The sequence below is a fragment of the Mustela lutreola genome, chromosome 8 (assembly GCF_030435805.1).
Source record: "Mustela lutreola isolate mMusLut2 chromosome 8, mMusLut2.pri, whole genome shotgun sequence".
NCBI classification, from domain to species: Eukaryota; Metazoa; Chordata; class Mammalia; order Carnivora; family Mustelidae; genus Mustela; species Mustela lutreola.
This window is the reverse complement of record NC_081297.1, coordinates 115,495,119-115,513,773: the sequence shown is the minus strand read 5'-3', so window position 1 is coordinate 115,513,773 and position 18,655 is coordinate 115,495,119. Positions and strand designations below refer to the sequence as shown.

The window sequence follows — 18,655 nt, the reverse complement described above, 5'->3', positions numbered from 1 at the left end:
AAGAACACATGGTTTCTATATCCAAAGCAGTGTCACGGTCTAGGTATATTCAGAATTAAGTACATTTGCGCTTTCATCTTTTTTTCTTTGCTAGATGACTTTAAAAAAAAAAAAAATCAGGCATCTTAAACTTTTATAGATTTTTTTTTGAAGATGGCCATTTATCAATCTAATTAAAAATGTTTCCATTTGAATTCCATAAGAATATCTCAAAGACAGCATTTGTAGTAAGAGGCAGATATGAATTCTGTTCTTAAGTGCAACTATGTGAATTATCATCCTGTTAGAATAGGAAATGAAAAGATTTTTATATGGTAAAACAAATTTTTTTTCCAATAGTGATCCTATTAATGGCAGAAATAGCAACTTATACCTCCCAATTCTGAGTAATGTTCTCCTCTCCCTTTGTTCTTTCTCTATTGGGCCTTCATATTAGCTTCTTTCATTTCTTCTTTCATATTCTTTATTGCTTCATTTTTTTTTTTGTATATGGAAAGATTTCCCCATCTTTATTTAATTTAATTTTATTTTATTTTGTATCTCTATACCCAACGTGGGGCTTGAACTCACAACCCCAAGATCAAGTCCCATGTCCTACTGACTGAGCCAGCTAGATGCCATGTTTTCCTATCCTTTAAATGAAAATTGTTTGCCATCATCTTTTTAACTACTAAAAGCTGTTTCCTGTTTTTTTTTCATTATTTATGTTTTTATGGCATCCTACTTTATAAAAAACGCTATATTACCATTTCTAAGGCTTTATTTTTATTTATCTATTTTAAAGATTTTATTTATTTATTTTACAGAAAGAGAGCGCAAGCTCAGGAAGCAGCAGGCAGAGGGAGAAGCAGGTCCTCCACTGAGCAGGGAGCCCAATTCAGGGCTAGATCCCAGGAGCTGACCTGAGCCGAAGGCAGAGTCTTAACTAACTGAGCCACCCATGCATTCTTCCATTTCTAAGGATTTAAAAAAAAAAATCTTGTTTCCTCCAGTTTCCTTCTCCTAATAATTTGCTTCAGTTCCAATATTTTACAGTTGAAATTTTCTAAATATGATTGACAATCCTTGTTTGCCCATTGTTGTTTAAAGGCTATTTAATAAAAGCTGAATGGAGTTCCTTAGCTATAGGTGTGCTTCCCAGATGGCAAAGATTCACTTTGGTGCATCTGGTTTGGGAACTAGCCATTTATAGGTGGTCTTTAAATGTAGGTATATGGATTTCTTTTCTCTATAGTGATTCAGTTTCTCCAGATAAGAATTCAGACAATTTCTTGGGCAGTAGGGCGTGTGTGTGTGTGTGTGTGTGTGTGTGTGTACAGTGCTGGGTGAGTGAACTCTGATATTACTGATATCCCGCTTGTGATGGGGGAGGGGTACTGACAATCTGGGCACTCCACTGGAAGACACTGAATCAATCTTTTTAGTCCTCTTTGCATTTCACCTTTGATTGTGCAAGCTGTCCTAATCATGAACCTCTCTTATTCAACTGCTATACCACTATAAGCTTTTCCCCTACCTTGGATGTTGAGTATCCGGTTACTGGCATTGCACACACAGAAGAAACCTGACTGTTCAAGACACAGATGACAGCTGATTATCCCCTTTAATAAAAATTCCTTAACTCACTGTCTTCCATGCAAACTGCCTTCAAGTCTTGAGTCTCTCTGGGTTTCTTTTTGAGTACATACAGACCTCTTTTTATCATTATCCCAAAGTCTCTTCAGATGGTGGACTCTGTTCTGACAAACCAATTTCCACTTTCTGACTTCCAAAAATCAGCTTAAATTTCATTTGCCCCACCATTCTGATTGTTCCTGTGGGGCTATTTCTTCTCAATATTTTATTCAATATTATAAATATTTATTATAATATTTATTATGATTCTTTACCCCCATGATCACCATTTCTTTGTCCACCCTTCTTTTTGCAACATACTCAGCAACTCCTTCCAGATTTGGGATCTTTTGAAGGACATCTTCAGTAACTTCTTTAGCAAGAGTTTCTAATGGCCTGATTTTTATTTAATTTCTTGGTCTAGGAATTTCATCATCATGCAAGTAAATTCAAAACTCAAAACCTGATAAAAGGAGGGCAGTAGTACAAACTCATTCCTCCTCCATTCAAATCCCATGCTGAGATAGCAAACCTTCATGCTGCCTTCTGATATCAGTAAACAAACTTATTTTAGATTATTCTTTCACTGAAGGTGTGAATTTTCTTCCATTATTTAGGAATCTAATCCCTAGCCTTCCATTGGTCCAAAGCTTTGCCTCTTACTCCAGCAAAAATGAAAAACAAACAAAAAGTCCATTCCCTCCTGTTACTGCAACTGGTAAACTCTCCCAAATCAGCTGCAAATCAGCCAACTGTTTACTGTTCTGGCATTCAGTTACCCCTTACTGCTAGCCCCTAGGAAACTGTCTCACTACTTTTTGAGCTCACTTATGCATAAAGAGTGTATCTATTTTATTAAGCATATCTAAATGTATTTTAGTAGTGTATTTTCTGGCTACTGAGTCTGCCTACATAATTTCCCTAATAGCATTTTAGTGGTCTCTTCAAATGGCTATGTAATAATTTTAAGTATTTAGTCTACCATCTTTGGTAGAAAATAAAACATTATTTCTTCTATATAATTATAAGATACTTCTCTATAAATCCATGCCAGAATTAGTCTCCTGACCTGCTCTATGCTTTTTAAGGAGTCATTTATTTTTATTAATATTGAAGAGAGATTAGGTGATATAACTAAAATAGCACAGATAATAGATTCAGTTTAGGATTGAAGGCTAGTTCCACTACTTATTATCTTATTATCTGGATAAACTCAGAAAAATTTACTTAAATAGTATGAACAATCCCCTCTAGTGCAAAATAAAACATTAAGATTACTTTGTAACACATAAAATGACAATTTTTCTAAGTCACCATAGTAGAATACCGGCAACTTCTTATGCTTCAAAGTAACACCATAACCACAAGAATGTGGACTCCAAGGTTGCTTTTCACATAGGGGGTGGCCAAATGATGGCTCTGCTGCTCTCATGGAATGATTTCTAATTAATATGAATTCCAGGTGACACTAATTGACACACATGCAAAGCCTTATATAACGCTGGCTATTTGGAAAGAATCAGACCTCATTCCACAGTGTAGCCAGTTTGGGGCCAATCGTGGTTTACAGAACATAATCTTTACACAAATATTTTTACTGTGACAAATTCATTATGTAATCTATATTTGGGATTCACTATTTCTATTTTTCCATTAAGTTACATCAAGGATCATGACATACCACATTTTATCGATGGCAAACCCTACAGAAATACATTTGTCTACAGGTTCTACACAGAGTTCTGACAGTGATAACCATCTGACAGTGGTTACCTCCTAAGAGTCTGAGTTAACTGACTGAGACCCAGGACCTTAAACTCTATCCACCTCAGTCTGCACGGAGAAAACCAGCTTCTGAAGGGTGAAGAAGGAAGGTAGTTACTCACTGTTAGAGCTAGCAGTTTCCCATAGGTAAGGTGAGCAGGGATGTGGTCCGTCTTAGATCTCAACGATTCCATATACCAATGCTCTGCTTCAGGGAGTTTGCTTAATCGCATGTACGCTTCACCTGGAAAGAAAGTCATGAACATTAACCTGAGGATATAGCTTTCCAACAGCTGCAATGGAGTCACATCATGTTTCCCTTCCATAAAATGTCAGATGTTGTGGCATGGACTTTCACCCATTATCTCATCTGAGTCCCCAAAAGTCATCAGAATTTCCATTTTACAAATAGGAAAACTTGTGTTCGGAGAGATTAAGTGAAATACCTAAATTTAAAAATTTAGTAACTAATAAAGCTTTGGTTTTTAACCTAGTAATGCTAGACCACAAGCATAGGCTCTTTGTCTTTTTATTTTTCCTAAAGATAGGTTTGGGGGTGCCTGGGTGCCTCAGCTGATTGAGCGTCCAATTCTTGATTTCAGCTCAGGTCAGGATCCCAGGGTTGTGAGACTGGGCCCTGCACTGGGTCCCGCACTCAGCTTGGAGGGGGCAGTCTGCTTGAGATGCTCTTCTACTCTCTGCCTCTCCCCCCACCCCATGCTCTGGTTCTCTGAAATAAATCTTTTAAGAAAAAGATACGTTTGCTCTTTCTTATGTACAGTTGTTCTTTTTTATTCACATTTATTCCTTTAGAAATTCAAGTATTTATAGAATAAATACTAAGTAGAGAGAAGTATGAAGACCTAGACAAAGAGATTAAGGTCCTGCCAAGATTTACAACATTGTTGAGAAAATAAGATTAGTTGGAGGAGTGAGAAATATTTTGTATTAAGCATTGGTGCTAGATTTTTTTCAGAAATCATTTGCAGGTTATATTTTAATAAAATTTCTGAGTATCACTTGGAAAATCCAGTGACTATATAACAATTATTCAGCATGCCCAGTACTATGTACAAAGCTAGTCTAAAGACTTTAAGCCATCCGTTATTATTTCCAAGTTATGCAAATGTTACCTGTCAAAGATCATTTCACTAACACAAGCAAGAGAAAAACAAAAACTAAAAAACTGGAAATAAAGCCAAAAGTCTATCAGTTCTCTACTTTTTATTACCCTTCTCCCTTATTTGCTTATAGTAAGGAAGAATATTTACCTGATGAGAATATTATATTTTAAGTTGATTTGTGTATTTAAGTTAAGCATTATAGTTTTAATAACCACTGCAAATATAGATGGTACCTCAATTTCTAAGAACAGGTAATAGACTGGTAACCTGAATTATTTGCCAAGAAAACCATTTATAGCTTAACTAATCATAATGATGACAGCTTATTCCATTTAGAGGCATAATCAGAGGCTTTTCCTAAATATATTACCCACATTGGCTATACATCTTTGCTTCAAAGGGAGAACTAGCTTCCTTTTATTTAAATCATTTTCTCTTTGTTTTACCACAGTGCTGCCAATACAGATATGTTTCATGTACTGTTGATTTGAGTCTCCTGACCTTTTGAGTGCCCTCTGCTTGGCTCGTTAGTAAAAAATACTGGTGACAAATCTGTAATATGCACGAAATTGTACATACTACTCACACACATCAATGTATTTCTAGTTCTTGGAACAGTTCTTAAACTCTACTGTCATGAAAATGATAGTTGGAAATTGTTTTCCTTTAATCTAAAACTTAAAATATGCTAGCATTTAGGAATTTGATTAGATTAAACAGAGTACTTGTGTGCATGCAAGAAATACTGAACCAAAGACCAACAGAATGGAATACACAATAATGCTTATGGTGGTGGTAGGATTAGGCTTGAATTTTTTAAATTTTATATTTCTGTTATTTTGTATTGTTATTAAAGTATCTCTATAAAAATGAAAACACTGCAAATAGATTTTTTTCTTTTTTGCCATGTTGAGCTAACAAATGTTTCCCCAAAAACCCAAACAGTAATTTTTTTGTTTTTTTTTTAGGGAAAGCAAACCATTTTTTCATACTACAAAAATACTAGGTATGATTTATATAAAAAAATGCAATAATCCCTAAAGTATTGATAAATTTAAAGCAACTAATGGCAAGTTATACCTAAATATTGATCTCTACAGTGGATTCTAAAGTAGTAGAAAACACAGACTAAAGTCAGAGTTAGAATTAAAAGATGGGAGGGATTAGAGATTCTGTCTGGAATCAGCCTGAAATGCCCGTTTGGGTCTTCAAGTGCTCACAGGTCAACTTTTAGAAGCTGTACCATCATTACCATTAACATAACTTCTACTTTTCATTTCTAAAAATTCAACTAATTTGTAAAATAGGAAACAGTAGGTATTCTGTACAAAAAAAAGGTGAAAGAACCCGTTTCCATAGTGTTTTGAGACTGAAATGTGTATATTTAAGTTGTTGTCTATAGATCATTTCACAAAATGTTCTATTTTTCCCAAGTCATAAATCTATTATTAAAAGCTATTTTGAGATGAAATACTAACTTGCTAAATAATTAGTGGCTGGCTCATTTTCTTCAGTAATAATTCACATTTGAAAAACTTGTAAGATGGGGAAATATGAAAGGGCTACAAGAAATATAATGTAATAATGCCTCATGGCAGTATATGAAAAATGTAAATGACCAGCCTACTTAGGTACTACCCATTACCTCTCAGAAAAACTTCACATAATCATTCACTGTATCTCAGTAATAACCATGATAATCATTCACTGAATGTTTATTATGAGTTATGGTAGCAAGCCATAGGGGGCGCATGCCTGACTTATGAGCACCTATTCCTCTCAATCTCTATCTTTGGGCATGCAGCCCCACGAGGAGCCTTCACACATTACTCCCATTTAACTACCACTAACTAGCTGTTCAGACTTGGTTTGCAAGATGAAATGATTTCCAATCTCTATATTAGTTGCTTTATACATGAATCTCATTTTTTATTAGTGAATATCTTTCCCTGGGTTTTACAGATGAGAACATTCAGAACCTGGGTGGCTAAATAAAACACACCAGGTCCTAAAGGTTGAAAGTGGTAAAGCTGGAATTCAAACCCAGGATGACCTGACCTCAAAGCATGCTGCTTTAACCTGCTGTAGGGAACAATCACAAACTTGTCAATTTCTCGGCTCAGGGGAAAAGTATACTCTTTCTCACTCCTGGAAAATTGTTTTCTAGCTTGTGATACATTCCCCATCCAGATAATTTCACTGTGCCTTGGGCTTATCTACAGAATTAAAGGAATAAGGAAGAACAATAACAATCTATAGATGACCTTTAAAAATGCTTCTGCTGCATATGTTACTCAACTGTTAAGAATATGGATCCTAGGAGATGCACTTGAATTCTACGGCTAATCTTAACACAAAAGCAGCCTATAAAAGTGGTAATACAATCAAGATGCAAACCTTAAAATGCAAGAAAAAGATAATGGATGAATTTAAATGTGTCTTAAAAGTGACTCAATAGGGGCACCTGGGTGGCTCAGTGGGTTAAGGCCTCTGCCTTTGGCTTAGGTCATGATCCCAGGGTCCTGGGATTGACCCCCGCGTCAGGCTCTCGGCTCTCGGCTCAGCGGGGAGTCTGCTTCCCCCTCTCTCTGCCTGCCTCTCTGCCTACTTGTAATCTCTGTCAAATAAATAAATAAAATCTTAAAAAAAAAAGTGACTCAATAGAGATGTAGAGAACAAACAATATATTGACAAGAACTGGATACGTACCTACCACTGAAAATGTAGAAGCGTCACATTTCTCACTTCTAATTCGTACTAGGGATTAGAGGACTCATTTTATGGATGAGGAGGAAGGCTCAGGAACTACAAATGACTTGCTCAAGGACAGTTAATAACAGTATTCTAAAAGTTTTGAACGGCTCTAAAGCCCATGTTTTTCTCCAAGGCATCAAGATGCCTACCATACAAAACTGATTATTTATCAAATACCTACTAATGTCTTAAACATATTTATACTTTATTATCCCTACACTGTAATTAACATCAATCTCATTTCACAAATGATGAGACTGTGACTGAGATTAAGCAACTTGTTCAAGGTTCAAAACTAAACAAATGCCAGATTCAGGATTCAGATCAGGGTTCTCTCTAGCTCCTTCTACTGTACCATTCTGTCCAAATACTATTAAAAGAAATAGAGAGGAGATAAAATAACTGCAAAAAGTGCCATCAGTGGATTCAGTTTTAGAAGAGAAGGATATATATGTAATCCCTCAAGCTTGATTAAAATATTAAAATCATAAAAATCCCATGAAGAAATGGCCACAAGAAAAGAAAATGGTACATTCAATAAGGAAGGAAGTGAGAAAACTTGATCAGGAATAGAGTGGGGGGAGTGGCCTTAATTTAAGTCATCTTCTCTGGTGCTGTAATTCTTCTTAACTTAGAATAATAGAAAAAATGTTTATAGTACCCAGGAGGAAAGAAGCAATGAGGACTATTTTTCCTTCTCATCCTGAAAAAAAAAAAAAAAATTGATATAATAGAGGCACTTTCATAAGAATGAGAAGATCTGGGCGCCTGGGTGGCTCAGAGGGTTAAGCCTCTGCCTTCGGCTCGGGTCATGATCTCGGGGTCCTGGGATCGAGTCCCGCATCGGGCTCTCTGCTCAGCAGGGAGCCTGCTTCCTCCTCTCTCTCTCTCTGCCTGCCTCTCTGCCTGCTTGTGATCTCTGTCTGTCAAATAAATAAATAAAATCTTTAAAAAAAAAAAAAAAAAAAAAAAGAATGAGAAGATCTGCTGTGATGATGTAGTGATCAGGTTCATCACCCAGATTTATCTTCAATTCACTTGCAGACAAAAGGGATTTGGATGTCTCCAGGCTGGCTTCAAGCAGGTATAAACCAGTTTCAGATGTAGAACAAATAATGTCACTCTTCCTCACTAAAAAGCCCTAGGTCTAAATGACGCAGGAAAAAGCTAATTCCTTAAAGGGAAGAATGCTGGATTATTGATGATGTAATAGCCCAGATTTCACTGATTCTCATGTTTCAAGTTACTGGACAGCTCTGGCTTGCAGATAAAGAATAGAGTATGTAATGGGACACACTACCTATACCTGCTAGAGTTACCTTCTGTTTCCCTGGTCCCTGCTCAGTAGTATATTTCTGTGTGAAGACTCAGTTTAGATTCTCTATTTTTTTTTTCCTTCTGGCCATTTTACTGAGATATAATTAACATACAACCCTGCCCAAGTTTAAGGTGGAGAGCACAATGACTTGATTTCATAGGCTGTGAAATGATCACCACAATGAGTTCAGTTAACATTCATCATCTGGCATATAGTTTTTAAAAAAGAAAAACAACACTTTCTCTTCCCGTGATAAGTACTTTCAGGATCTGCTTGCTTAGCAACTTTCAAATATGCCATACAGTGGCATTAATGGTAGCCATCAGGTCGAACATCACGTCCCTAGTACTTATGTATCTTTTACTGGAAGTCTGTACCTTTCAACTGTTTTCATCTAATTCTCCTATCTCCCATTTCTTTATTTAAAAAAAAAAACTAATAAAAATAAAAATCCCCAACTTCTGTGACCACGTTTACCAAAAGTGATCATGATTTACTCAAAATTTATAATAATTGAGTAGTTGTAAATGTTTCTTTTTACTCTTCAGTGCTGTCTCTCACACCAATTTAGGGTAATCATCATGGACAATGCATATGATGGTAAGCATAAAGATTAATTAATGAGATATTATTCATTTCTACCTTCATGGTACTTACAGTCGAGTGACAATGAAACGTGTTTTTTAGGTTTCCAAAATTTGATGCTCAGGGCACATCAAACAACACAAAAACTTTCTAGTACTTATACTTCATTTATTTTGTGTTTAAAAAGGTAATTTCAGGGTGCCTGGGTGGCTCAACCAGTTAAGCATCTGCCTTTGGCTCAGGTCTTGATTCAGGGGTTCTGGGATGGAGACCCATGTGGGACTCCCTACTCAGCCCACCAAAATATGGTACCAATTTCACTTCCACAGATATTATATAAAAAGAACAACTTCCTAAGTCCCCAGGAAAATGAGATTGTGATACATTTTTAAATGTCCGTTTGAAAAAGAAAAAGAACTATCACTTCAATTTTATTTAATTCCCACATTTTTACAAATTTTTTCCACAACCTATTGGCCATGAATATTTTTTATTTGCAGGTCCTTGTTTTTTTCTATTTTTTTTTTTGATAGTTTTAAGCCATTTTTCAACTAAGATATATACTTTTCCCTTTTGATATGCAAAAGAAGGTCAAAACAGTTTTTCATGTCAGACCACTTTAACTTTTATTTATGCAAATTATTTTCCTTTGTAGTTTTGTCACTGCCTTTTATGCATAAAAATTCTTTATCATAGGGACATATATTCTAATTATCTAGCTTTATTATTAAAGTTAGCTACTTATTCCATATGAAATACATCTGTCATGTAATGTGAGAGAGGTCTAATTTTCTTTTTGCAAGCATCATTTAATCAATTGTCTCAATCAACTCTGTTTCCTCACCAACATTTAATTTTACATTATCTAAAAAAAACCTGTAAATTCTAATTGTGTGTAGTGTGTACAACACTACTCTAACTACTACAGGTTTTTCTGATACTTTCATATTGGGTAGAGCATATCTCTCCCATTATTTTTTCTCTATCCTTTCTTGCCTCTATTTTCCTGTTAAGTCTACCAAATAAACTTTAGAATCATTTTGTCAAATTTTTGATAAAATTCTTTCTGGAATGTTTATTGCTATTAAACTATAGTTTATGAATCAATTTAAAAGGGAAATTTTTAGAAAATTGAGTTTCCCTATCCAAGTACTCAGTTCTACAATGTATTCAAGGCTCCTCCCTTTAATTATTATTATTAATAATAAAATGTTATTTTTATAATATTCCTGATCTCAAACCAGACTGGGAGATGTGTCGAGCCAGACACAAAATCCTACATTTCTTCATCTGTCCTCTATCCTAAGTTCAGAAGCCTCTGGTTCCAAAGAGTCTTGATAAACACCTGAAAAATAATTGATTGAATTATGTACCAACTTAAGATTTAGATGTGTTTTTACCAAGTATGTCATTGAAGAGAAATTTCCAAGTAAATTCTTTTTCTAGAATCTGTGGTCTGACAGAACTGTATGACATCAGGAGCCTATTACATCAAGGGTTTAACTTGCTGTGATTTTAATTCTCACTTTTTACTTCACTGTGTTGGCATTAACATAGAAGCCTTAGGGAGTCTGACTTTTTTATTTATATATGTCATAAACTTGCTATAACGACAGGTTGTCAAATTTTGTGAATCTTTTACACTCCCACCCCAGTCCTTTCCTCGGCCTGATCTTATCCTTGTAAAATACTACAGTCCAGTTGCCTTAAATACATTAGATCTGATGGGAAATGCTCAGTAGCTACTGTACAGAGCAGGAAAAGATAAAGAAAGAAATTAAAGTGGTTACAGAAATTAGAGGCTGTTTTGTATTTGACACCAGATTTCAACAATTATCACTTTTTCCATTGGGGTAAAGGGATTAGAAGTAAAATGAAACAGGAGTCTAAATTAAGGAGGGTCATGAAAAGGTTCAACATGTTAACGCTTCACCAAGTCCTACTGCATCCAACTTAAGAAGAAACCTGTAAGCCAGAGAGGTTTAGTTATAAGCAAAAAGAAGAAATGCAGGGAAAAAACTGAATACACATCTCATTAAGTTAAAACAAAAAAACAAACAAACAAAAACAAACCCGAATCATCAAGAAAGCGTTTAAACCTCAGTGAAAGTTAAAAGGGTTCCTAATTTCTAGTGTTAAGGTCATATACAGGAAACATCTGATATGCCATCAAAAGTTAACTTGGAAAAAAGCCAGGAGCCTGTGTCAATATTTCTCTACATGCAACTGGGGATCCTGGAGTTGCTTAGGCTAATCAATCCCCTTTATGTTTTCAGGGAAATAAATCACTAAAAATAATCAACAAATATTGGAGCCATTCCTTTTAAATGCTCAGAATTTTCCAAAATATAGAAAATGAGACTGTGTACGTTTTCATGTGCATGTTGGTGGAGGTGATGATCACCTCCCCCAAAATAAATACTGTCTTCAAAAAAACTACTGGAGTAAGTAAAATGGCTTAATACAACTAAAATAATTAGGGATCAGCAGAAATACAAGGAAGTGCTAAAATAGGTTTTAAAAATCAAAGTTTACACTGGAAAATGTTAAAAGAATGAATAAATGTTGTACAGGCCTTTAAAGAATTAATGAAAATAATGGTATTTGAAGAAATAAGACTTGAATATTTGCAGGAAGATGTCAGAAGAGTATAATTACAAGCATTTTCAGATTTACACTTATCTTCTTGGGAATGTATTTCATATGTATTTCTGGATCAAGCAATATGTCTCTACAATATATAATGAATAATTTATTTTATACTATCTTTTTTATATGAATAGCACTTGCTAAGATATGTCAGGAACTTAAAAATTCATCCTATTTGTAATGATTATTTGAAAATAAGATTCTAGAACAGCTCAAAAACTCCATGACCATACGTAACATGTTGGCAAAAAAGACTTGCATTCTGGAAGAAAACTTTGTATGCTCTTTTTTAATTCTTTATTAAATTTGAGTATAACAATAGATTCTATCAGTGTAGATAAAATTACAACTAAGTAACAGCTCATTTGGGAAGTTAAATGATTGATTTTTATGTAGAAAACAGTCTTTCCCTACCTCTTAGGAAAAACAGATACAAATACATACACAGCAAAGTACATATAATTACTAATATATTTAGTTTCATTTATTTTTAAGTATATTTATTTATTTTTAAAGTAATCTGTACACCCAATGTGGGGCTCCAACTCACGACCCTGAGACTAACAGTCACATGGTCTTCCGAATGAGGCAGCCAGGCACCCCAAGTAATGTTTAATTTTAAACTTTATTTGTATTACTTGACTATTCTAAATACATTCAACTTAGAGTTTCCTTGACACTGACTTTCAAAATTGTATCCTTTATAACAAGATTTTCTTCTTACTCAGGATTATACCTATTTCACCTAAATGTTATCAAAACTGGCATCTTTTAAGAATGGCAGATTTTGAAGTCTAGTTAATTTCCCAAATATAACATAACATCACCTCAATTTTTTAAAGAATAAGCTAATACATATTTACTTCTGAGTAAAAGATTCACTTCATGGATATTGCCCAATAAAAGAGTAAAATATATGTGTTTTTTTTTCCCCTCATTCCTACTAAAGCATCAGAAAACTTTTTTTTTCCAAGGAAAAATAGTGAAACTCTGGAAATCAGAGAATAAGGATATGATTAGGCATTAATTTGAGTGTATTCATTTCCTTATAACTCAATTTAAAAATAAAGTTTTGAAACTTCAATCTTTTCCTTTGCCACTAAACTGGCAAAAGTATGAATTAATGTAACAGGTGGGCTCATGTGGTTTTAATAGCAATGAAATATAATCAACTGTCTCATATCATATTTCCAGGAAAGCAAGTGACATCTAGACCAAGCATGATTCTTAGCAACTCTACTATTGGCATGAAAGTGTTCAAACTCCCCATAGGGACCATATATCTTCTGGTCCTGTATTTAATTGAAACTTTAAACAAAATATATTACCTATTTAATGCAGCTGAACTAGATGCTGGCCTCTGTAGTGTACAGACTAATGCCTTGCAAATTAATGTCTGTAACCATTGCACATAATGTAGAATCTGTACCAAGAGTGAATGGTAAAAAGAAGAAAATTAAACCACTACAGTTTTATAATGTAAAATGAACTTTGAGAAAAAAAAATTTTACAGATTCTGAACATATATTTTATATATTTATTCTTTTGTGATACACAGCCAAAAGTTCATGATTTCCTTACTTCCTTATCTTATTGGTTCCATATCTAAAATTGCTCAGGTTTATATTTCACTTTTCTGGACTCATAAACTACACACCTAATACTGATCTCCTGGTCTTGTCCTTTCTGACAATGAAAAAAAAAACAAAGTGCTATAAAGAGACTTATCTTAAAAACTAGAAGTACATAATCTTTTGGGAGGTACATAGATCAAGGCTAATCCAATTATGTGGTCATACTCATATATGTAGGGCTGACTCACTAATTTTCAAGAGTGCCAGTGGAAGCAATCATAGGAAAATCACCAGAACTCAAAACAGGGGAAGCAGATGGTATAAAAATCTTAACACTACCAGAGTGTTAATGCTTCCACACTGGAAGGATGTGAAGTTCAAATCTGACACAGTTGAAAACCATTTCTTTCACAGTCAGCATGCTAAATGCCTTGAGCAAGCCACTTAAGAACAGCCAGTCACAGAAGAAAACATTAAGCATATGAACCATCACGTCAAAAATCTATTCTGAATATCTTGATTCTAAATGGATTCTAAAACAAGGTGAGGTGCACACACACGCATTAGAATAATCCAGCAAAAATAAATGATTCAGTTAAAAAAAAACCTAGACATACAGAAGGCTGAGAGAAAAACAGAATCATTTATAGCCATTCTACCAACTGAATTCAGCATGTAATATACACTATTTCAAGTGGAGTTAGGGTAGATTTTCAAGGGAGAATTTTTACATGTTGTTTTTAGGAAGGGCATTTGACATTTTGTGTGTCAGTTCTCATGCAAGAATAAGGAATCTGAAGATCACTAGCAGCCATTTATGACACTTGGCTCTTTTATTTCATAGGTCTCTTTCTTAAAAATATAGTTCTAAAGTTTGGACTAGCTTTTTGATCCAAAAATTGCTCTAATAAATTCACTGTGTTCCCTATTCATTGTTTCTTTCCCCATTCTCTCTGACTGGCTCAATAAAATTTAAGGAAAGCTCTCATAATTAAAGAGTTGGGGTCTTTAAAACAAAACTGAAAATTAAAAAGATTCCTCCCTCCTTACTAGAGAATATGAGGAGAAAACATCTTTTCAGTTTCAAATCTATACAGGTAAGAGAGTTGTTACTTATAGGCTGAAGGAGAAAAATATATTTTCTATCACTGAGCTGGGATTTCATAAGTAATAGGGATGTGTGTTAAAAAAATGAGAAATTTTCAGGAAGAAGAGAATCAAAATGGTAAGATCAAAATAAAGGGGAATAAGGCAATAGACACCAATGGATCAATATCCTGTCATTCCCGTGGAAGAAAAGTACAATCTCTCTCTAACATAAAAAGCATGTTAACACTGTAAACACATTTTCTTTTAAAGAAGAGGAAAATATAAATATGTATGCAAATTGTGACAACTAGTGTCACATTAGAAATAAAAAAGAGGATTTTCCAGTTTGGTTGGTTTGGTCCAGACAACATGCATAGCCTAAAGTTATAGATAAAATATTCTTGAGTTGGGGTGCCTGGGTGGCTCAGTGGGTTAAAGCCTCTGGCTTTGGTTCAGGTCATGATCTCAGGGTCCTGGGATCAAGCCCTGCATCAGGCTCTCTGCTCAGCAAGGAGCCTGCTTCCTCCTCTCTCTCTGCCTGCCTCTCTGCCTGCTTGTGATCTCTGTCTCTCAAATAAATAAATAAAATCTTTAAAAAAAAATTCTTGAGTTAGAGTAATATAATTTTCCCTCTTATTTATAGGCATTAACATACTAAGGAAAGGTACTGAGAGCTCCAGCCCAACTGCGAAATCACCTAGAAAGTTTCATGAGAACAGGAACCATATGGGTTATTTCATGTCATACCACTACCACCTCTGTAACCTCCACCTAGCACTTGAGACTTAAAAAACATTTTTTTTGCACACAGAGGTTATTCTGAACATACCAATTATACACTGTAATGGCAAGGCAATAATTCTAGATTCTCTCTTACTCCAGGCAACACATTATGCCCTTTTGTTCTCAAGATCTATTACCCAGATGAAATGGCCTAAATTGCTAATATAATTAACCCAACAATTACTTTGCATTGAGAAAGCCAAGTAATTTTATTTTAAATAGTAAATAGGCTTAAAATGACCTTTGGGATGGAGAGGGCTCAAAGTGATAAAAGTAATTTAAAGTTACAGTCTAATTTAGTTTTCTATAATCTCAGGAATATTCAAAAGCAATATTTTCATATATATATAATAAGGTAAATAATTATAGAGAAAAAGGAAAAACTGAAGATGGTTAAAAATTATCCTACATTAAAAAAATTTTAATATCCTGCATATTTCATTTTTGTAGGTGTTTTACTGATTCTTAGTAAAAATGAAGAGATTTTTAATGTATCTGGACAAAGAATAAGACATATACATCTATAGATATTTTGCTGATATTAAAATTGGAAAATAAAAGCTATATTGACATAGTAAATAATGTGTCAACTTCAGTAATACACAAGGGCTAAATAGAAAAAGCATTTGAATGTGAATCAGGAAACTACCTTTCTGGGGTGCTGGGCTGGCTCAGTCATTCGGAGCATGCAATTCTTGATCTTGGGGCTGTGAGTGTGAGCTCCATGTTGGATATAGAGATCACGTAAAAATTTAAAAAAATCTTATGGGTGCCTATGTGGCTCAGTTGGTTAAGCATCAGCCTTCAGCTCAGGTCATGATCTCAGGATCCTAGGATCAAGCCCCAGGGAGCAGGGAGCCTGCTTCTTCCTCTCCTCCCCACTCATGCTCTGTCTATCTCTATCTCTCTCTCAAATTAATAAAATCTTTAAACAGAAAAAAGTTTTTAAGTCTTTAAAACCTACCCTTTTGGTTTCAACACAAACTATAATCCTAAAAAAATCAGCTCAACTCTTTGGGTATTAATTCCTACTTCATAAAGTAAAAGAGATTATATTAGGAGGACTTTTCAAGATAAGAATCTTCCATCTCTAACATTCTATGATCCTAAAATAAAATATAATTTGAGAAGAGGAAAAACCGAGATTCAATCAAGGGCTACAATGGATGTCAGGAAAAAAAAAAAAAAAAGTTTTACAAAGTTCAGAGGAAAAAATATGTCTTGACAGGAAAGGAGAAGAAATCTAACCTAAATATGACAACTTTAATTTAAAGGGTGTACTCTATTAATGGAATTAAATCAATTGGGCATTAGCTGAGTATGCTGTTTCACTTCAGGTTAGCATAGTTAAGGCTACAAGATGGATTGTGACTGTGATTGCTGAGGAAAATGGACTTCATGAGAAAAAACCCAAAACTGTAGACAGGACAGAACTAAATGCAATCCTTGTTGAATGTCATCACTAAGACAAAATCTTATTTATAAAGAAATCATACTCACTTTGCTAAATATAAAAAGATCTGACAGAATACAACCAAAGACTTTTGGGGCTTACAGGCTTTCAGAAAAGACAGTGACTACAATGGACGGTAATATGAAACACCCACCATGTTGTGCATTTGGTCCAAAATGCTGTACTTTTCACTAAGATCGATCCTCAAACTAATGCTTCTATTACGGCCATCTTCTAGATAGGGAAGCTTCAGTTAAGTATTTTGCTCAAAGTCACTTATCTTAAGTATCAAAGCCATAATGTGAACCTATCTGACTTCATACCATAGCGAATCTTCATTTAACCCTAGCTATTGCCTCAAGAAGAAACTGAGGCCCACAGAAATAAAGTCATAACTGGCTAGGAGCAATTTCAACAGTTACTTTGTGATGTGATCTCTTATTTCATGTATTCAAATGCCCTGCCAATTACAAAAGCCACCTAGCTGAAAGTTTATTTATTTATAAAATAATACTTAGGATCTCCTTTATGGTTCTATGAAATCAGAGAAAAATGAAAATATATTTTAAATAGTTTTTTTTTTTTTTAAGTTTACTTAGGCATTGCCACCAAAAAACAAACAAAAAAACAAACAAACAAAAAAAAACCACAAAGAAAAAACAAAACAGCACAGGATAAAATATAGAAAAATTTAAGTTGGGAAGCAAGTTAATCAAACTTGTTATTTTCTGTTAATACACAAACAGGAAAATATGCTCATTTGGTTTCAGGATAAGTAGACTACTGGCATGTAGCACACAGAATAGAAGTTTTTCATAAAATGTTCAAAGGACGAGAAAATGCAAAGACCTAGAGAGTTTGGTTTTGTTTTTTTAAAAAAGCAACTGCAATGAATTGAGTTATGACACTAAAGAACATTCAAATATAGTTGTATTTTTTTCACATACACTCCTTTATTGCTCCTAACCTCCAAATAAACTAGAAAACAGAATGGAAAAAGGAGAATATTTGTATATATAAACACAAGTGCCTGGTTGCGGGGGGGCGGGGGGGGGCGGGGCGGGGGTGGGTCGTCGGTGGTCATGAAAGTGTCACTGAATGAGCTCTGAGAAAAATGCATACTTACAGGCTGAATCTAGACAGACATTATAATCCATCACTGATCCCTAAAGGGCACTAATAATATGTAAATGTGTGAATTAGAAGACACATTCGAGGCTGTTGATAAACTTGATAGGATAATCAGCACATGCTGACAGACTAATGAAACTGATGAACTGATAGGGCAGCTTATCTCCTGGGCCATTTTTTCTCTTGTCAAATGGAGGCTAATCAAAATGTATTAGGAGTTAAAGCAAATACTCCGAGGATTTCACCCATTTGACTAGGAGGTGAACTCACTCTGAGAAAATTATAGTTTCGTGAACAATTGAAACTACGAAATCTGCTCAGCTGATAGACCCTCACCTAAAATTAAACAGAAGGCAGCCACCGTAATTACAGAAGAAATGTAGAATCTTAAATTATATTGGGATTCTCCCCTTGCAAATTGTTAGAGTGCTTTACAGAGTCTGGGTGAAATGACCTCTTTCTATAATGAAAAATAAGACAAAAGACTAAGCAATAACCCCAGGGACACACTTATCGTTGGCTGCCTGTGTGTGCTCAGCATCTGTGTAACCATATGAGAGTCAGATCCCAAGGTACCAGCTGAATTTTCAATCAAATTTATTTGCATAAAATAATTGAATGAATTTTCTGCAATCACTAACTATAGTGAGTACCATACTTCCTATTAACAATAAAGATGCCAGATGCAGTCCGTTGCCAAGGAGCTGAGTCGTTTCCTCATTTAAAGAAAGACATCTTACTTGATAAATCAGGAAAATTGGGAAGAAGGCCCTCTAATGCATTCACCTTAAAAATAAAATCATAAATGAAAAGCACT

General features: G+C 34.6%; 1 protein-coding gene across 3 annotated transcripts in view; it reads right to left on the bottom strand.

Moving 5' to 3' along the window:
* TMTC2 (transmembrane O-mannosyltransferase targeting cadherins 2) overlaps positions 1-18,655 on the bottom strand; it is a 437,325-nt gene that overhangs the window by 133,675 nt on the left and 284,995 nt on the right. For all 3 annotated transcript variants that reach the window (XM_059186455.1, XM_059186454.1, XM_059186453.1), the window contains one exon: positions 3,501-3,622. In XM_059186455.1, coding sequence (XP_059042438.1) covers positions 3,501-3,622 — 122 coding nt within the window. The remainder of the gene's footprint in view (positions 1-3,500; positions 3,623-18,655) is intronic.